This window comes from Ovis aries, chromosome 11, assembly GCF_016772045.2.
Source record: "Ovis aries strain OAR_USU_Benz2616 breed Rambouillet chromosome 11, ARS-UI_Ramb_v3.0, whole genome shotgun sequence".
Classification (NCBI taxonomy): domain Eukaryota; kingdom Metazoa; phylum Chordata; class Mammalia; order Artiodactyla; family Bovidae; genus Ovis; species Ovis aries.
The window spans coordinates 35,244,994-35,266,729 of record NC_056064.1 but is presented as its reverse complement, the minus strand read 5'-3'; the positions used below and the strand labels follow the sequence as shown (position 1 = coordinate 35,266,729).

The window sequence follows — 21,736 nt, the reverse complement described above, 5'->3', positions numbered from 1 at the left end:
TCTTCTCCTTTACTAAGATAAAAATTCCTTCTTTTTGGATTTGAGGTTTTCTCATCATTAGATTCCAGAGAAGGCAATGGCAACCCACTCCAGTACTCTTGCCTGGAGAATCCCAGGGATGGGGGAGCTTGGTGAGCTGCCATCTATGGGGTTGCACAGAGTCGGACATGACTGACGCGACTTAGCAGCAACAGCATCATTAAATTCAGACTGTATATTCCCAGTTGAAATACTACATAACTGATGATACTTTTCTCAGGGAAGCAAATCCAGACTACATGGTGTCCATCTGCCCCTTACTGGTGATGATAAGTTTGAAGACTTGGTCTAGTTGCCGTCTGGTTCTTCACTAAAGTCTCACTATTTTTCTTATTTAAATACATAGTCTATAGGAAGATGGGGCTTACCCTGTGGCTCAGCAGTAAAGAATCTGCCTTTGATGCAGGAGGCACAGAGGCACGGGTTCGATTCCTGGGTCAGGAACACCCCTTGGAGGAGAAAATGGCAACCCACTCCAGAAATCTGGCCTGGAAAATCTCATGGACAGAAAAGCCTGGTGGGCTACAGTTCATGGGGTTGCAAAGAGTTGGACACACAACTGAGCAATTAAACAACTACTATAGAGGACACTTCAAGACCATATGAATAAACTGCTCATCGAAATGTCACTCCAGATTTAGCATTCAATGATTTTTGCCCAATCTTTTACTATGATTTTCCAATCCCAGAAATCCTTTTATATCTATCAGTTGGTATCCTTCTGTAAAGAAGAGCCCTCTTTCCTCTCTTATGGCTTTTAAACTTCTGGATTCCTATGTTGCAGTGGTTTATAATTCCCTATTGTCCTTTGCTATTTGGGGGTTCAAACCACACCAGATTCGGCCAGCTGGAACCCATTCAGGCAGACTCCTGTGTCATTCTGACATGGCCCTATCATTTTTGAGCATTTCTTTACTTCCTGGTATCACAAGACAGTCAAGGCTTATCTTATACTCACTTTCTGTCTCAAATCTGGAATCAACCATTTCTCCAAAGAGCTTTTTTTTTTTTTTAATTGGGAATGTTAGAAATAAAGACCTAGGTGGTCCATGTGCTCATTGCTACTAGGTATCTATTTGATTCTGGAGCCCTTCAGTGCATGTGAGCTGGAATAAATATGCACACAAAAAAGTGGCATTTGTCTCATATATATATAATGTATTTTAGAAAATCATGAGTTCACACTTACATTTTCCATCCCTACAGGGCTTTTCCTTACCTTCCCACATTCATATTTGTCGCTCTCTTCTACTGAAAACCCTGGCCTCCAACAAAATTAACATTTATATGCTCCATCCTTTCCTATATTTAAATAAGTTTCAGAAGCATAACATCTATACTGCTATAAAAATGAACTTTTATATTCAGAATTTCTTTGTAATCTCTTCTGTCCAAACCAAGGAATAGAATACCAAGTTCAATAATCACTTGGATTCGTTACTTCTCTCTCCTTCAGTTGTGGTCATGTTACTAACTTAAAATAAGCTGGGTTTCGGTTTGCATCTCCCTTGACATTCGTGAATTAGTTTCAGTTTTGGGGACTATCAAAAAATCACAACAACTATACAAGGAGGTTTAAGTTGGAGAAGTACCATTTCCTTGCCTTACCCTACCACTGACTCTTGTAAGGTGTGTAACCAACTTTATTGCTTTATGGTTCATCTCTTATTGTGTCTGTTTTAAAAAGTTAAACAGGTTTATTTATGCTTTCTTATTTCCTCTTTCTTACAGAAAAGGCCACATATTAAATTGCTCTGTCCTTTGCTTTTATTTAGAAAATTACCCTGGAAAACACTGTTTCAAAGCACAGACATCTTCCTCATTTCTTTTTAAGCTGAACAGTTCCTACATTGTATGTGTTTATCAAACTAATCTCACTTAGACATTTAATAGTTTTCAGTGTTTTACGATGAAAGATATGACAAATTTTTGTCATATGACAAATGACAAATATTGCTGCCATGAACATATACATGTATATGGATTATTTGCAGTGTACCTTCAGGATATATTCCCAGAAGTGAGACTGCTGGTTAGAATGGTGAATGTAGTAATTTTGATAGCTACTGCCAAATTCTCCTGCATGGAGATTTCACCATTTTGAATTTACTCCAGCAATAGTGAAGAAGTAGAGTGTTTTGGTTTTTTTTTTTGACGATATGCTGATTCATATGCTGGCTGAAAACGGTATGTCAGTGCAGTCTCCTCTGCTGTTTTAACTTTTTACTTGAAATAACTCTTGAATTTTCAGAAAAGTTGGAAAAATAGTGCAATGAAATCCTGTGTATTCTACTCAGATTCACTAACTGATAAAAAATTGCTCCATTTGTTTAATTCTTCTGTTGAAATATATATTTTTCTGAACCATTTGAGAGTGAGTTGCGTAATTTTTTTTTTTTTTGATTGCACCCCATCAGCATGAAGGATCAGAGTTCCCTGGCCAGAGATCAAACTCATGCCCCCTAAAGTTTCCACTGCAGAACCTTAACCACTGGACCACCAGGAAGTCCCATACATGTCTTTTTATTCCAAACTGCTTCAGTGTGCATTTCCTGAGAATATAAACATTCTGTCATAACTACAGCACAATTATTCAGTTTCAGGAAATTTAACATAAAACACTTTGCCCTAACTTACCATCTGTAGTTCAATGGACCCAATAATATCCTTTATAAAATTTCTTCCCTCCAGTCCAGGATCACATGTTGTATTTGTATCCTTAGTTTTCTTTAATCTAGAAGATTGCTTTCAGAGACTATAGGCCTCCTCCCCTCTTGGTGCTGTCTAGGTTTTCCAGTATACTTACCTTACCTTACATACTTTTCCCTGTAATTAATAAGCAACCTTGGGGACACATTTAAAACAAATACTGTTTCTCATCGAAATTCCACCCTTCTCTTCCCTAAATTAGGCATCCAAAAGCTCCTGCATAACCAAACATTATGATGTCACAAAATGATTTTCTAATTCTAGTATTCTCTTACCAGCTAGTAGGAAACTCTCTCATCATCCCCTTTATATATCTACCTACCTACTCATTATCAGTATGAGCTAACTCCTTTTTTTTCCCCCCAGTGGTTTATAATTCATTACTGTCCTTAATTATTTGGGGGTTCAAATCACCCCAGATTTGGCTACTAGGTTCACTCTGAACTAGCTCCACGTCATTCTGACATGCCTACATCCATTTTGGACAATGCCTTACTTTCTGGGATATAAAGATAATCTAGTATTATTTTAAACCTACACTGCTCCAGGTCTGAAATCAACCATTTCTCCAAGGAGCTCTCATCCTTTTTTAGTGGGGACTGGTATTATAAACCAGTACAGTTCTACATTAAGCCATTTTTTATTATTCTTGTATATGTGTGTGGACTTGTCTGTTCTTATCTTTTATCCTTTTTTCTTCAATGTTTTTAAGCTTTCAAATGTTTAGTCAAAAGTTTGTATTTAGGAATTTACCCTAAATTTGCCCTTGTGTGTTATATATGGCAAATTTTGATTTTGCTTATAGTTTTTTGTCATGCAATTAAGATTTTTTAATATAGTAAAATTTATCCTTATTTTCTTTCAATGTACCTTGATCCTGAATCACAGATTCACCCATATATGTTATTCGTAGTTTTTGATAATTGTATCACTGATCCAGAGTTTATTCCTAGGTATGGTGTGAAAAGCGGCGTTCTAGGTGGTGCTAGTGGTAAACAATCTTCATGCGAACGCAGAAGACACAAGAGACGGGGGTTTGATTCCTGGACCAGAAGATCCCCTGGAGTAGGAAATGCCACCCCACAGGCAGAGGAGCCTCGTGGGCGACTGTCCATTCGGTTGCACAGTCTAACACAATTGAGCACACACAAAAACGAGGTAAAACGAGGTGAAGAATAGACCTAGCGTTACCTTTCCCCAACTATCTAGTTGTAGTAACAATTTTTACTAAAATGTCTCTTTTGTCACAGTGCTTTGAAACACCACTTTATGTATCAGGTTTCCATGTGTAGTTGCCTCCATATCTAAACTTTATATTATTTCATGTATTTTCCCTTTAATGTTTCAAAACTCTTGCATGTTTTATTTTTCCAAATGAACTTCAGTACTAACCAATTTAGCTCTGCATCATAAAATTGTTGGGTATTATTAGGGTCTCATTAGATTTACTAACTTAGGAAAAAGCGACATCTTCATAATATGGAGACATCTTAAGTAAGAATATGAAATATTTTTTATAGTCTGCATCATCTTAGGAATTTAAGTATATTTTGTGGTTAATATAAGTGCAGTTTTTCTTGTTATATTGTTGAATTGTTTATTTAGCACATTGTTGTTCAGTTGCTCAGTCATGTTCAACTCTTTGTGACCCTATCAACTGCAGCACACCAGGCTTTCCTGTCCTTCACTATCTCCTGGAGTATGCTCAAACTCATGTCCATTGAGTCAATGATGCCATCTAACCATCTCATCCTCTGTTGCTCCTTTCTCCTCATGTCCTCAATCTTTCCCAGCATCACAGTCTTTTCCAGTGAGCTGGCTCTTTACAACAGGTGGCGAAAGTACTGGAGCTTCAGTATCAGTTCTTCCAATGAATATTCAAGGATGATTTCCTTTAGGATTGACTGGTTAGATTTCCTTGCTGTCCAAGGGACTTTCAAGAGTCTTTTCCAACACCACAGTTCAAAAGTGTTAACTTCTTCGGCACTTAGCCTTCTTTAGGGTCCAACTCTCACATCTGTACATGACCACTTGAAAAACCATAGCTCTGACTATATGGAGCTTTGTTGGCAAAGTCATGTCTCTGCCTTTTTTTTAAACAGTGTTTAGGTTTGTCATAGCTTTCCTTCCAAGGAGCAAGCATCTTTTAATTTGTGCAATCACCGTTCACATTGATTTTGGAGCCCAAGAAAATAAAGTCTGTCATTGTTTCCATTTTTACCCCATCTATTTGCCATGAAGTGGTGTGACTGGATGCCATACTAGTTTTTTGACTGCTGAGTCTGAAGCCAGCTTTTTCACTCTGCTCTTTCACCTTCATCACGAGTATACTAAGGTGTATCATTTTATATCCTGCAATCTTGCTAAGTTATTTTGAAAGTTTTGTCATTAATTTTCTAGGGCTTTCTAGATAAACTATCACATCACTTGCAAAGAAACTTTTCTTTCCCACTATGCTTATAATTGTTTTCTTTTTCCTAACTGCATTGGTTCACACTTCTAGTACAATGTTAAACAGTGGAGACAAGGGACACCCTTTCTTTCTGATCTTAGTGTTTCCCTACTAAGATGCTAGTATTAGGATTAAGGTGTGTGTATGTATGCATATAGACTTCCCTGGTGGCTCAGACGGTAAAGCGTCTGTCTACAATGTGGGAGACCATTGTATGTATGTATACATACATATACATGTATCTATATGGTGCATGTATATTTATGAAAATCATGTTAAGGAAGAATCCATCCATTCCTGTTTTCTTAAAAATTTCTATAAGGAATAGATCTTTCCTATTGTCACAGACTTACCCAGCATTTAAAAAGAAAATATGACTGTTCTCCTTAGAGCTATTAATATGGTAAATTATTTACCAGTAGAGTTCCAAATACTGAATCATTCTTATATTCCTACTACAAACCTTACTTTATCACAATATATTTGAATATAGTGTTAGAGATTGCACAACATTTAGGATTTTGCATTGATATTCACAAATGTCTAATTTTCATTTCTTTGCATTATTTTTATCAGGTCCAAAAATTGGTTATTAGTCTTGCTTCATAAAAATAATTTGATTGTTTTCCTTCATTTTTTATGGTCTGAAATGATTCATGTAGCATTGGTCTCTAAAGGTTTCACAGACTCCTATGTGAAATGAAATCATCTGGGTCTGGTGTTTCGTGGAATAGGTTGCTCAGTCATGTCTGACTCTTTGTGATCCCATGGACTGTAGCCTGCCGGGCTCCTCCAGGCAAGAATACTGGAGTGGGTTGCCATTCCCTTTGCCAGGGGATCTTCTGGACCCAGGGGTAGAACTCAGGTCTCTTGCACTGCAGTCTGATTCTTTACTGGTTCAGCCACCAGGCAAGCTATTTGTAGGATAGCTACTTGATAAATTTCTCCATCTCTTCTATGGAAAGTGTTCAAGTATTTTTAAAAAAAAATCTCTGGTGAGATCAATTTTCTGAAACTGTATTTTCCTAATAATCCATTTCATCTAGGTTTTCAAATTTATTTGCATAGTTTACGCAAAATAGTTGTTTATGATTTTCTCAATGTCTTTTGTATCAAATTATCCTTTTGTTATGCATTCTGTATGTCCGTGCATCCTCCTTTCCCCCTTGATTAAACTAGCTAATGGTTTACTTATTTTGTGAATTTCAATACAAAGGTCCAGGATTGACCCATTAATTTTACATATAGTTTTCTCTGCTTTTTAACAAATTAATTTCTACATTTACCTATTACTTCTTTTGTTTTCTGTGTTTTGCTTTGGCTTACTTTGCTGTTCTTTTTCGTTTCTGAGTTGGGAATTGTTTATTTTCAATCTTTTATTTTTACTATGCTAAAGTAACCAAGAAGGCAAAGCGATGTTACCTGAGGAGGCTTTACAAATAGTGGAAGAACCAAGAGAAGCGAAAACCAAGGGAGAGGGGAGAGGTACATCCAATTAAATACAGAGTTCCAAAGGAATAGCTGGGAGAAACAAGAAGGCCTTCTTCAATGAACAGGGCTTAATAACAGAAGAAAACAACAAAAGAGGCAAGACTAGAGATCTCTTCAGGAAAACTGGAAACATCAATGGGCCATTCCACGCAAAGATGGGCACAGTAAAGGATAAAAATGGCAGAGACCTAGTGGACGCTGAAGAGATCAAGAAAAGATAGAATACATGGAAGAACTATATAAAAAATATCTTGATGAACCAAATTACTACAATGATATGGTTAGTCATCCAGAGCAAGACATTCTGGATTGTGAAGTGAAGTGGGCCTTAAGAAGCACTGCTGTTAATAAAGCTAGTGGATATAATGAAATTCCAGCAGGACTAGTCAAAATCCCTAAAGGATGAGGCCATCAAGGTTTTGCATTCATTATGTCAACAAATCTGGAAGACCCAGCAGTGGCCACAGGACTGGAAAAGGTCAATCCTTAACGTAATTCCCAAGAAGGGTGGTACCAAAGGATGTGCTAACCACGGGACAACTGCACTCATCTCCCATGCTAGTAAGGTCATGGGTAAAATCCTGCATGCTAGGCTTCAGCACTATGCAAACTAAGAACTTCTAGATGTCCAAGCTGGGTTTAGAAAAGGAAGAGGAACTGGAGATTAAATTGCCAACCTTCGCTGGATTATAGAGAAAGCAAGGGAATTTCAGAAAAACAATTATCTCTTTTTCATCAACTATGCTAAAGCCTCTGACTGTGTGGATCATTACAAACTGTGGAAAGCTCTTAGAGAGATGGGAATACCAGATCATCTTACCCGTCTCCTGAGAAACCTGTATGCAGGTCATGAAGCAACAGTTAGAACCCTGTGTGGAACAACTAACTGGTTCAAGATAGAGAAAGAAGTACAACAGGGCTATCTGCTGTCACCCTGTTTAACCTACATGCTGAGCACATCATGAGAAATGCTGGGCTGGATGAGTTATAAGCTGGAATCCAGATAGGCAGGAGAAACATCAACAACCTCAGCTATGCACATGATACCACTCTAATGGCAGAAAGCAAAGGGGAACTTAAGAGCCTCTTGATGAGGGTGAAGGAGGAGAGTGAAAAGAGCTGGCTTAAGACTAAATATTAAAAAAACTAAGATAATGGCATCTGGCCCCATTACTGCATGGCAAACAGAAGGGGAAAAGGTGGAAGTAATGACAATTTCCTCTCCTTGGGCTCCAAAATCACTATGGACGATGACTGTAGCCATGAAATTAAAGGATACTTGCTCCTTGGAAGAAAAGCTATGACAAACCTAGACAGTATATTGAAAAGCAGAGACATTATTCTGCTGACAAAGATCCATATAGTCAACGCTATGGTCTTCCCAGGGGTCACATATGGTTATGAGAGCTGGACCATAAAGAAGGCAGAATGCCAAAGAATTGATGCCTTCAAAATGTGGTACTGGAGAAGACTCCAGAAAGTCCCTTGGACAGCAAGGAGATCAAACCAGTCAATCTTAAGGGAAATCAACCCTGAATACTCACTGGAAGGACTGATGCTAAAGCACCAGTATTTTGGTCATCTGACAAAAAGTGCCTGATGCTGGGAAAGATTGAGGGCAGAAGGAGAAGAGGGTGTCAGAAGATGATATGGCTGGATGGAATCACTGATGCAATGAATAAGAACTTGGGCAAACCCTAGGAGATGGTGAGGGACAGGGAGACCTGGCATGTTGCAGTCCATGGGGTTGCAAAGAGTCTGAGACCACAGTGTGACTGAACAACAACAAAGTAACCAGATGAGGCCCAAGACAGAGGTGCTCATGCTGAGCCCCACGTCAGAAAACCAAAATTTAACGGTTAAGTTTCTACACTCAGCTCTTCCAGAAGAGACAGGCCTAGGTCAACCTAGGCACAAACCAGCACAAATTACTTGAAGCAGCTCCAAGATCTCCTTTTGCTCCATTAAGTCAAGTAACACCATTTTAACTAATCAGTAAATGTCTAGTAAAACTTCCTTGTTCCTCTTGCTCACTTTGTTCTATCAAAATCTCTTGACCTTGTGCAGCTTTTCAGAGTTCCTTTCTAACTGCTAGACTCGATGCTGTCCAATGTATCAATTGCTGATAAAGCCCAGAAAACCTTTAAAAGTTATATTTGCATTTTCCTTTAACTGACTGATAATTTAGGAGTATGAATTTTCCTCTGCTCACGGCTTTAAGTGTATTCCACAAATTCTGATACATATGTAGTATTTTCATTATTATTTTTCATAAACTCTGTACTTTGTTTGCATTCCCCCTTTACCCAAGTTAATATTTTTAAACTGAGGCATAATTTTGAATGCCTATCAAGATGCAGAACTTCTCTATCACTCTAGAAAGCTCTCTCATGTCCTTCCTCAGTCTGTTTTTCTCCTCCCCGCAGTTTTAGCACCATTGGTTAATTCCGCATATATTTAAGATTTTAGAAAATGGAATAAAACTGTATGGACATTTTTGGTATCTAATTTATTTCACTCGGCACAATATTTTTGAGATTTATCCATGTTATTACATGTACAATGGTTCATTGCTTCTTACGGCTGAGTGATACTCAACTTTCTCAAAATGTATTAGTCCATCCATTCTCCACCCAGACTTGACTACTATGAATAAAACTGCTATGAACATTCTTGCCGAGACTTTATAACATATAATAGAAGGTTACTAAAGTTAGAGATGGAAGTGCCCTTTTGCTTTTTGGTTTGCTTTTGTGTTCTTGAATGGAACCTAGTGATGTTTTTCTCATTTAGCAATGAGTTTTGTGAATACTCGGTGTTTGAAATATAGTCTCTATTAGGGTGTAGTGGTGGACATACCTGAAGATCTCTGCCTTATTTTCTTGTTAGATCTTTCATATTCTTATATTTTGTCTACTACAACTATCTAGTGTTAAAGTATTAAAGTCTTAAAATTTTAGTGCTTTTTTTCACTACTTCCATTTTTTTTAATAGCTTCTGATTTACACAGATTGTTGGTGTTATTTCGTTCATATATAACTATTTGATATCTGTTGTGAATTGTGGTTTTAGCATTATAAACTGTCTTTATCTTGTTCAAGGCTTTTTGGTTTGACGTCTGTTATCAGCATTGCCAATCCTGCTGTCTGCCTAGTATAGTATATGTTTGCCTAGTATATCTTCGTCCGTTCTTTCATTTTTAACTGTTTCAAGGGCTTTTGGTCTATTATAAGATGGGTTTTAATTTTCTGATCCAATTTGACAATATTTTTAGTTGGTGACACTCCACTACTTCTTGCTGTGTATGTTGCTTTTGAGAAATCCAAAACTATTCAAAATCTCTGGCCCCTGTAGGTCACTTCATCTTTTTGCCTGGAGGCCCTGAGAATTTTTCAGAATCTTTAAAGTTGCATAGGTTTACTATCTTGGAGTTTATCTTATGGTATGAAATTTTGATGTATTCAAAATTCAGAAAGTTCTTTTGTTTCCAGAAAGTTTTATTGGATTATGGATTATGCTTTTATTCTTTTGCCTTCTTGAGAGACACCAATTACACGAGACTTTCTGGACCCATCTTTCATTGAGATTGTCATTCCCTTGGTCTTCCTGTTTTTCTTCTATGCGTTTTATCATATTTGCATTTTACTCTCTTGTCTGTTGGCAATTTGTAACTTAGTCCTCATTTCTGTTACAATTTTTTCCTCTCTTTTCTCAGTTTAATCTGACTTTATTTTTTCCTGTCTCCTGTCCTTTTCTGTTCTGTTTTCTATTTGAGTGAAGGTGTTTTTCCTCACTTTTGTCTCCATATACTGGTTTTAAGATGTTTTATTTCATCTTGAGTATCACTGTGTCAATTTTCTTCTGCTTCACATTTTTCTGTTTCTGGGGATAAGGAGAGATATTCGTTAGCTCCATACACTCTGATTTGCATTGTTTGTTTCTTCTTACAGAAGTTCTGAATGGATGTGATTTATTCTTTTCTACTTCTATTCATTTCACGGTCAGAGTTCCCAGTTCAAGAACACTGTATTTCTTTTTCTGAAAGATTATTTTTTTCCTCTTCCTCCTTCTTTTTATCCAAGACTCTTAAGGCCTATGTCTTCATTTCTTCCCGATGAAGCACCGATCATTTCAGGTTACCAATTCTGGTACTGCTTGCTTTCTTGCTCTTCTCTGTGGTTAGAGCTGTGAACTATCAGATTTCAAACCTGTGTTTTTTTTGTTTATGTTTGCTCAAAATTTGTAAGTAAAACTTTTTGGTTAAAAAAAAAGAAAGGAATAAAGGTATGAAAGGGACTGAGGCCTGGAAGCAGCATGGTAAGCCTGTGTTCAGCACTTTGGAACTTAAGTGCTGAATTTCTCTCTTTTGGAAGTGGTATTTTTGTGCTTCATTTAAGCCTTCCATGACCCTAAACTCTATCAATAAACCTGTTAATACCTCCATTTCCCACTCTACACAATCAGATGGATCTCTTGGAATCTGATTTCTCTACTTTAAGGTAATTTGAAGGTTGTGCTAATTTGTTTCTTAATGCTGAAGGCAAAGGTAGTGTGTATGATTAATAATACAACTAATACTTATACAATGCTTAGTATGTGGTAAGGACATTCTAAACAGTTAACATGAAGCAATGCATTTAATCCTCACAAATATTATTACTCCCTTTCTACAGATGAGGAAGCAGAGGTTCAAACAGATTAAGTGATTTGCTCAAGGTCATACAGCTAAAATGAACACTAGCAATGAATCAAGGGAATAATCTTAAATTTATGTTCAATTTTAACCTCTTTTCTTTCTTAATTATGGTTCTAACTTCTACAGGCACAGAAAACAAAGACCAAATAAAACTGTTTCAGATAATATGACATTTTGAACACTTTGTTCTTCAAAATAAAACTGAGAAATCACATTAGGTACTCATACAGTCACTCAAGACTTGAAATATAAGTGGTGAGATGACTTATAAGGTGATGGGGAAACCTTGCCTAATATTAGGGCATATATGGTAACTGCTCATCCAGCACAGAGGATGTCAAAAGAAGGTATCTGAGACTCATACACCAGGTAATGGAAGTTTACTATTTAGAATTATGGAGACAGATACTAAATCAAAAATAAAAGAATTAAAAATAACTGTCTCATAAAAGCTGAACTGGGAAAAGATTGCTGCAAGGGATCTTTCATTTTATAAAAATAAAAGTAATTTTTTATTATTAACTACCTCTAAAAATTTAATATACTGGTAAAAATAGAGAGACTGATGATATCTGGCATTGGCAAATTTATGTACAAGAGAAAAAGCACTCACATTCACATAGAAAGGCAAATGTATGCCATCTTTTTGGAAAGTAATTTGTATTACTTATGAGATGAGTATGTCTGTTGACCAGGAAATTCCACTTTAAGGAACCCATCCTTCAGATACACTCATGGGAAACAAGAATCCACATGGAAGACTATTTCTTATAGTAATAATGTAATAGCAAAAAAATGAAGGCAATCTAACCATTAGTAGGTGGATGATTAACAACAGGTAAAATACTGATTGAAAAAAATAAATTACCAAATATGAGTAATATGACTCATTTTTTTTATTAAAATAAATAATGTGTGCTGATATACATGGAGATTGATATATATATGTTTATGTATGTATTTAGAAAGATTCTGGAAGGAATAGCTAAACTACTAACAGGGTGGGAATAGGATAGGAAGATAATTTCAACTTTTCCATATTTTTCGTTTTCTTTTTTTTAAATAGCAAGTATGTAACACCTATATAATGAAAAATAAAAAAGAGGTTTTTACAGTGATGAAATACAGGAAAAAGTCACTAATTGTGGTAGAATTTCATTTGCCTACCGTGATCGTCTCCCTGAAGAAACTTCCTCCTTATACAATCTACAAAGGAATTAAAGGGTATAACCATTAACTTATTCATATAATCACCCACAGGTTCCAATAAAAGTGTAAACCTCTCCAGAAGAAATTTTACAGAAAACATTTGAGACTCTAAATGCAAGCACATATAAACAACAGTATAGGGCTTCCCTGGTGGCTCAATGGTAAAGAATCCACCTGCCAATACAGGAGATGCAGGTTTATCTCTGGGTCGAGATGATCCCCCAGAGAAGGAAACGGCAACCAACTCCAGTATTCTTGCCTAGCAAATCCCATGGACAGAGGACCCTGATGGGCTACACTTCATGGGGTCACAAAAGAGTCAGACACAACTTAGCGACTAAATAACAACAAATTAATAATATAATCTCAGTATGAATAAACTAATCAAAAGTTAAACCAATTCTCCACTATCCATACCAATAGGGTACAGTGGCCCATATAATTGTCAAAGTTTTATATTTAGTCATGGAATGTAAGTTTTCCAGAATCCTAAGTTTGAAAGTTGTACATGTAAACCGAAGAAGTTCAAAATAAGAATTAATATATACTCTGTAATGGCATAGAGAAGCTATGGAGCTACTCAGTTCTTCCTGTTCTCTCCCTTATTCCCCTATCAAACTACAATTTACTGGGCTAAACAGAAGTGCTTTTATGCTTCTTAAGCTTACTATTAAGCTTAAACACAAATAAACGGTAAAGATTTTGGATTGTTGGGCTTTTGTTTCCCACAAGTTAAACATGAGAGAACATATCTATCCCAATGATATAATCATTAAAACTGAAAGCAATAATATCTTGAATATCCCACCTAGAGAAAATGAAAAGTACCCAGAGAAGGATAGGACAATATTCTACATGACAATATTCTAAAATGTAAAGCTACAGTGAGCCAAAATGTTATCTTTGACACATAGAAAATACAAATTTCTATCTCTTTGGGTTCAAGTTCTGGTACTTCATTACTTAGGACTTTGGATGTAACAATTATTTGGGTCTCAATTTCCTTCTCTTCTAGATAAAGAAAACACCACTTACCACACAGGAAGATGTCTGAAAAATAAAATAATCTGTATGAATGAGCCTTCAGTTCTTCAGAAGACAGTTATGAATCCTTAAGTATGAACCTTTTGAAAAGCTAATTAAAAATAAAATGACCTCATCAAAATTAAGTCTGAAATGCACTAACCTAAATGGTCTTTAAGATCATTCATATTAGGTATCAATTCCATCCAAATAACAGAATTCATACTAAGGCTAGGCTAAAGTCTAAATGTATTTTAAATAATCAAACAAGAGCTTTTATTAATCTTAACAAAAATAGGTTAAATAGGTTATTCAGCATCATGTTAATTTGATATACCTAAAAATATTGATGTAAAATGATGACATTCTCTTGGTGTTTATCTTTCAAAAAAATATTTGGAGCTGGTTGCTCAAAATATGTACAACCACTAACAATAATAACTATAGGGTATTGATAATGGAACAGTTGAAAGACAATCATGTGAGTTATTTCTCTGATATATAAAAAATCCAAAACTAATTAAAGTTTTGAAGTCTAATAGTAAAGTGAATAAATGGTATTATCTAATATGTACTGAGAAATATACACAAAAATCATGCTGATACCAGAAATGTAAAGAAGTGTTAAACTTAATATGCATGTCCTAACACTAGACCATAAGTATCCCAAATAGTTGGGAGGACAAGAAATTACTAAATTAATGAGTATTGTATACAACTAGTTCTGTAAGTATGGATTAGATAATACAGTGAAAAGGGAAAAAAGAAAAAGGCATTCTGGAAAGATATCTTAACATTTTACAGTTTACAGCAGCTCACATTTTATTACATAGCGGTCATCACATCTGACTGGAGGTTTATAGAAACCTTGGGAGGAAGGCAGGACTGACGTCTGGCCCTTATGTAGATGAGGAAAATGAAGCTTGACAGATCACAGGTGAGGAGGTGGCAGAGCAAGAGCCGGGCCAGTTTGACAACTTTGTCCACAGCTCATTTCCACTATGCTACATTTTAAGTTATCAGTCCTAACGTCAGAACTAGAAAGTGCCTCAGAAATCTTCTCATAGTGTTTCTCTAATCGGTCTGATAAAAACTTTTCTGAAGTATGCATTTCTAGGCTCCACTGCAGACCTACTAAATGATAACCTGTAAGAGAGAGGTTTACATTTTTATATAACACCGTCTTCTATGTGTATGTCCAATGTGGCAGACATGTAGCTATTTAAATTCACAGTTGATTAAATCAGATTGGAAATTGGGGTCCTTGGTCCCACTAGTTACCTTTTTAAGACCTCAAGAGACACCTGTGGCTAGTGGCCACCATACAGATGGCACAGATATAGGACAGTTTCATCACTGCAGAAAGTTCTATTGGATGTTAATAGACAACCCTTCTGCTCTAAGGATGAGAAAACTGAGGGACAGAATCTTGTCCAGCAAGGGCTACTAAGTTATTTAGAGGCAGAATTGAAATGCTAACCTAGTTTGCCAGCGCCCCTCATACTGTATCACTTCATCCCCTCAACTTCAGGGTTTATTCAAATGGGAATTATTTTCTTTCCACCCTTCCTTGTGGGTTGCAGTAAAGAAAGAAGAGAAATTCTAAATTTGTGGGAAGAAAACTTCTAAAAAAAAAAGTATTTAAAATTCATGATTAAATCAAACTATTGTGCAAGTTTTATACAAAATTAAAAGTAGCCTTGGACAGTTAAGAATATCCTAGTGTTAGGAGGCATATCTTAGTTTAACTGTTGTTAAGTCCTTCCTCTTCTACCATCCTGATGTTTTCCTCTCTTTTTTGAATCTGAAATTAAATCATACATTTTAACATTATAAATGTGAAAAAGTTAAATTTTCTTTAGCAAACATTCCATTTTAAAGATGAAAAACTGAGAAACAAAGGGGCAACCAAAAGAATAGTGACCTCTAATTTTAGGATGTGGTCACTCAAACCACTGAGAATGCTTGGTTTTTAGTAATCTAGTAGTTTATTATTTATAAAACTAGTATGCTGTTTTCACTTTCACTTCTAAGCTATAGTTTTACCTTCCTTTGACTACTATGCTACATTTAAAACAATTTAAATTATTTTAATTTCCAATGTAACTGAGGGTTTGAAGCCTCTGAACACCTATGGTTTATACACTAATTAAATCAACATATCATCAGTCATAAAAATACACAGTAGTATCTTCTTTCAAAATAAAACCAGTTGTTCCTGTCTAGTATGCTTACGATGCAAATATCTCCAAAGTCAGTCAATGTAAGTCATGACAATTCACGTTTAAAGTGAATAGGAACTTGGGAACTCCACATTAATGGAAACTTTCAAGATAGAATTATACAGCTCCATTAACTTTTATCACTTATCTAGTATTCACTCCCCTGTTAACTTTTAGTGACTAAATTTAGTGAAAATATGTGTCAAAGTGTGTATAAAATTAAAAAACTGGACAATTAAAAAACTGTCTTAAACATAAGATACTTATGAACCGATCTTTACTCAAGACAGTTTTTGCCATAATTTGCAAAGCACCCAGAAGCCCAAAGTATGGTGTCCTATATAAATAGAAGCTACTTGTTATTCAGAGAAGGAGGTGGTACAAAAAAAGACAGCTATTTTCTTTCTAACCACTCATTGGTGTTGAGGTAAACAAAAAAAAAACAAACAAAAAAAAAACCAGTGTAAGCACATTAAAATACTTGGAGAGCAACAGTCTCCAAACTGTAAGAAAGGGAGAGAAAAAAATTCCTGTGCTCTAATATTTTAAAGAGGGGGCTGGGAGTTTAAAGTGAAATTTATTCTCTGGCTTTTTTACCAGATTCATTGGTGGTGGTGTTTAGTTGCTAAGTTGTGTGTCTGACTCTTTTGGAACCCCAAGGACTGTAGCCCACCAGGCTCCTCTGTCCATGGTATTTCCCAGGCAAGAATACTGCAATGGGTTGCCATTTCCTTTTATAGGGATCTTCCCCACCCAGGGATTGAACTTACATCTCCTGCACTGGCAGACAGATTCTTTACCACGGAGCCACCAGGGAAGCCCACCAGATTCATTACTTTTCCATTTTATCTGTTATGTCTTGACTACCACTTTACCACATTAGGAACAGGAAAACGTGTGCCCCCAAGATTCCTATGCCAATAAAACAACTTTTGGAAGCAGCACAGCTCACCAAATGAAGGAGAGTATTAGAAGAATGCTAAGTTACTGTAGTAGAACTGAGCGATCTCAACCACTGTGTGATAACTACTGTGCATACCAATGGAAGGAGTATGAAAAATATTGCAAACTCTAACGCAAAGATTATAAAGTATTGCAAAAGTTTCAAATCTCATTAAAAACTGGAAAAAAAAAAACAAAAACAGAGAAAATATTGTGAAGGAGGGGCCTTGAGAAAGAAGCCCAGCTTGAAAGAAAAACATAGTTCCGAAGGCAGGTGGGGGAGGAGTGCAGTTCTGATTATCCCTCTACCAAGAGCTGCTTCCTATAGGCTTTGGTACTATCTCCAAGAGGCGATTTTAGGTATCCTTAGGAAAAGTTACTTAGACATAGAGAAATGTGCTTTGGGACAGGATCCTGAAACTTGTAACTTAAAAAAAAAGCACTAGTGAGAGAAAACAGCCATGAAATCCCTAGATCCTATTTTCCAAGCTTCCTGCAGAAAAACAGCATCCATTCTCAGACATATAAGCCAGCACATCTGAACTGACCTAGCCAAGTTTTCAGCCGGCCCTCACTATCTCCTAAGCCCTCCTTCCCCTACTTCCTGGCCGTTCTTTCCTGGCACACAAAATATAGGCCAATGGGCAGTGGGGTGGGTGAGGAGGATGTGAGAGAAAATTTGAGAAGTAAAAGGGGAATCCACTTAACAAAGACATGAATGAGACTGAAGAGTCTAATAAGGATAAGTAAACAACAATCATACCAACTGAACAGAAAGGGCGTTCCTGGGCAGCAGCGAGCGCTCAGTGTTTGGAGGGGTTTAGGCAAAGGTCAGGCTACCTACCACTTGTCAGGGAGGCTGCACAGGGGACGGCGGCTTTGGGTGACCTCTAATGTCTCTTCCGACTCTGAAATGTTAGGATTCTTATTTCACAAAAGAGAATACAATAGTCATAAAAGCCCACCAACTTAGAACCCTCTTAAAAGGCGACTACTTCCCCAACACCACTCCCACCGCTCCCTCCCACACGTGCCCACTCCGCCCCTTTTCAATTTTTCCACCTCCACGTGCGAAACGCCTCGCGGCGCCTGCCCCACAGCCTTCAGGCGCCTTCCCACGCAAAGCACCCAAACTCTGCCCCGCGGGAGACGTGAGGACTCCACTCCCCGACCCTGGGCGGTCAAAAAAGGAAGTCTCAAATCCAGTCTTTCTCCCCGGGCCAGAGCGAAAGGGGGTGGGGTGGGGTGGAATGAAGAGAACTTTCTTCTAAAATTTGTTTTCAGATAGTGAAGGGGATAGAGAGAACCCCGAGGAGTCCAGGGCTGAGGGGAGTTGGGGGAGGGGACACCCCTCAATCGTTTAACGGCCGGCAGGGGGAGGGGGCCTCCGGAGGTGGAGGGGGCGTGGGATCGGAGAAGCAGGCCTGGGAGCGGGGTCAGGGGGCTGCACGGGTTCCTGGGGTCAGGGAGCTGCGGGCGTCCCCCCCACCTGGCACACAAAGCAGCTGCCGCGCTCGGCTCTCACCAGATCCTTTGTGTTTTCCATCAGGGCCTCATGGGTAGGGGTTGTCCGCGCTCCCCGGGCCCGCGGCGCCCCCTCCCGAGCTGGGGGCAGGCGCCTCTCCCCGGGACTACGGCGACTACAAGGGAGCCCCGGCTGGGCCCAGACTGGTAGCGGCTAAGGCAGCCCCCGGATTTCCCCCCTTTAACTCGGGTGGCCCCAGGATATCAACAACATTAGCATAGCCCTCCCTCCTCAACGCGCCTGCGCCGTGACCCGCGCCCCGATTGGCCCGCTTCCCTACATACCCTCCTATCTGTCTTCCAGCGTGGGACCCTCTGCAGGCTCCGTACTCCAAGGGTCGTACCAAGACGAAGGGGTGGAAAAGGCGATTGGGGCTCGTGTAAGTCGAGTGGTTAAAAAGGCAGGAAAAAGAGTAAAAGTTTCAGCCTGTCATCTCTGGCTTTCCTTATACCCTTTCAATCAGTTACAACTGCGAAGTTATGTTGGAAAAAAATTTCCACTCCAGTCACTCCGCTTCCCCTCCACCCGGAAGATTGGTCCTCCCAGAGGAACTCCCACACGGGGAGGGGCTCGTGAGGGGAGTGGGCGTTACACAAGAACACAGTGTTGGTCACATGCTCAAAGGCGGTGCAGCCTTCTTCCGGCCACCTGCGGCCTCAGCGCAGGCGCAGTGAGGTTCCACGTGAGCGCCTCGTTTCTTCTCAAACCCAAAGATGCCGCCGGAAAGAAGGCGCCGAGTGAGGCCGGACCGCAAGACCCAAGTGAGGCCGGACCGGAGAGCCGGAGCGCGGTGGGGCGGGCCGCCCCGAAAGGCTGCCCCCTCATGCCAGCGGAAGTCGCTGGCCTGGCCGCGCGCGGCGGCCGCTGCAATCTCAGTTGCGGCGGAGGAGGAGGAACGGCTCCGACGGCGGAACCGTCTGACGCTAGAGGCGGACAAGCCGGCAGTAGAGCGGCGCCTGGAGGAGCTGGTCTTCGGCGACTTGGAGGACGACGAGGATGCGCTGCTGCGGCGTCTACGGGTCCCGCGGGTGAGGGAGGCCACCTCGCGCTGCTTGGGCCCGCGGTGGGCTGCGAGCCCCCGGGGGCGGAGCCTGGGCGCTGGGGGGCGGTGCCTGGAAGCGCCCAGGTGGTGGGGAGCCGGGAACACGGGCGCCTTGGGGTGCCAGCTTTAAAGTCCTGGGAGGGCGGGGATCGCGCCTTTCTTGGCTCGCTTGGGAGCCGCTGCGCCAGGTATCCAGTAGGCGCTCAATACATACTCGTTTGCTTGCGCGCGCTCACAGTCGCTTCAGTCCTGTCCAATTCTGCAACACTGTGGATTGTAGCCCACCAGGCTCCTCTGTCTATGCGATTCTCCAGGCAAGAGTATTGGAATGGGTTGTCATGCCTTCTCCAGACCCAGGGATCGAACTCGCGTCTCCTAAGTCTCCTGCGTTGGCAGGCGGGTTCTTTACTACTAGCGCCACCTGGGAAGCCCTGATACTCGTTTAGACTGTTTTAATCGTGGGCATCTTTTGTGGCTCATTCCCACTATCTTCTCCCCCTTAGTCGTTGCATCACCTGCCTCAATACTATGCAGTGATTCAGGAGTTCCGCTTCGTTTGCGAAATCAGAATTCCTGGGCACAGGACTGGCAGTCTGTTTGTGGAATTAGAATTCCTGAGCACAGGCCTGAGAGTCTGTCTGATGTTTTAACAATGATACTAAGTGATTGACTGGCCAACTTTTGTATTTGTCTTTTAAATATTTGTGAACCAATTTGGCGGCAGATTTCCTGGCAGTGAAAACCCTGCATGATTGATTGATTATAATGATTATAAATTTTTTGCACGCTTTTTTAAAAAAGAAATCCTTTATCTGGCTTATCTTCCAAGATAGGAAGTCCTAGGCAATTTCTAGGCACTGCAAGAGAAACAGCAATGGACAAAAACTGGCAAACATCCCTGCCTTTTTGGAGTTAGATACTAGTGGCAGAGGCAGAAGATAGAACTCAACTATGTCAGTGAAATGCTGAAGAAAAGAAAAGACATGCAAGAAAGGAAGATAAATTTGTGTAGAAGGAGCCTATACAATAATACATAGGGTAGAAGAGCAAAGCTTTCCTGAGAATTACTCAATTTGATAAAGAAACAGACCTAGCAAGTATCATTTGATTGCCAGAACATCCTTTGGGTGCTTATGGGAGAGGTTGCAGAATCTAGCCGGGAGATAGAGAAATAATACTGGGAAAATGCTGAAGTATGTGATAGTTTCCCAGTCAGGAAAAGAAATGGTGAAATGGGGTTTATTGGGCTTTGAAGGATCATAGGCTAGTAACAGAGCAGGTATAAATCATTTGAACATACCTATCGTGGTCTTTGGAAAGCCAAGCTCACTTCAGGGTAAATTCTGTGGTCTAGATTTAGATTTGATTGTATAGTATAAAGTTTCTTAAGTAGGTACAGGATCAAGAACAGTTAAGAAAAATAGAGAAGTATGTCTCAGAATATGAAATATGGTTTAGTCATGACATTCAATCACGTTATTTTATCTTTGGTGTCAGTCTGCCTCTGATCCTGTGATGTGTGTAGTTTGTGATTTTCCCTGCTGTCTTATCTAACTTACCTTTTACTCTTCTGTTTTTTTATTTTCTCAGCAAGTTGACTTTTTCTCCTAGACTGTTCTATCTTACCTCACCTGTCCAGTGGGTGGTGCATTTCTCTAATCTGGTTTTCTGTTCTGCCTCTAGCATTTGCTGTGGTAGCATTCTGTCCCATAATTTGATCAGAGGGCCATAAAAACAAACCGTTCTACAAACAGTCTAACTACAAAGTCTGCCACCAAGAGATAAGAAAGACTCAGTGCTTGTGGGTATTTTGTCTTCTCTAGGTTCAAGTACAGGAAGACTCAGATGACTCAGAAGTGGAGAAGGAAGCAAAAGATAATTTTCTACCTCAAAAGAAGCCAGTTTGGCTGGATGAAGAAGATGAAGATGAGGAGATGTAGGTTGCCTAATTTTTTTCTGAAATCCCTCTGGATGCTTCAGGAGTTGTTTTTCAGGTTTTAAGAACGTTCTCTTTCTGAATATGTGATTCTGTGAAGATTTAAAAAGTACTGGAAAGTATATGGCAAAGATCATTCATAATCCCATCACCGAGGGAGAACCACTGTTAACATGTTGGCATGCCTCTCTCCTCTCTTCTGTGCTCTGTAGAAAAGCTAAGAGAGCGTAGTGTTTGGGGATCAGACCTGAGTTTGCTTCCCAATTTGGCCAGTTCCTAACTGACTACAGGCCAGTTTGGAATCTGTCTTTTCTCCTTTGTAAAATGGAGATAATAACTATATCAGAAGGCTCTTGAGATTAAATAGTGTATGTAGAGCTCTTAACACATGCCTGAAATGGAGAAAAGACTAAAAAAAATTAGCCACCATGCACAGTATATACTTTAATT

General features: G+C 39.2%; 2 protein-coding genes across 16 annotated transcripts in view; one reads left to right on the top strand and one right to left on the bottom strand.

Moving 5' to 3' along the window:
* Positions 1 to 18,843, bottom strand: part of MBTD1 (mbt domain containing 1) — a 69,873-nt gene extending 51,030 nt beyond the window's left edge. For 9 of the 15 annotated variants that reach the window (XM_042255775.1, XM_060395519.1, XM_060395516.1 and 6 more), the window contains exons 1-3: positions 18,309 to 18,527; positions 17,628 to 17,691; positions 12,555 to 12,593 (exon numbers count right to left, since the gene is read on the bottom strand). The gene's annotated coding sequence lies outside the window, so the exon portion shown is untranslated. Of the gene's footprint in view, positions 1 to 12,554; positions 12,594 to 17,627; positions 17,692 to 18,308; positions 18,528 to 18,592 lie in introns of those variants that run through there. The other 6 variants (XM_042255774.1, XM_060395514.1, XM_060395523.1 and 3 more) reach the window with 4 other exon arrangements.
* A 168-nt stretch (positions 18,844 to 19,011) lies between these two features.
* Positions 19,012 to 21,736, top strand: part of UTP18 (UTP18 small subunit processome component) — a 55,412-nt gene continuing 52,687 nt past the window's right edge. Inside the window, exons 1-2 of the mRNA XM_015098691.3 lie at positions 19,012 to 19,336; positions 21,174 to 21,286. Of these exons, the coding sequence (XP_014954177.2) occupies positions 19,022 to 19,336; positions 21,174 to 21,286 (428 nt within the window). The 5' untranslated portion in view covers positions 19,012 to 19,021. The remainder of the gene's footprint in view (positions 19,337 to 21,173; positions 21,287 to 21,736) is intronic.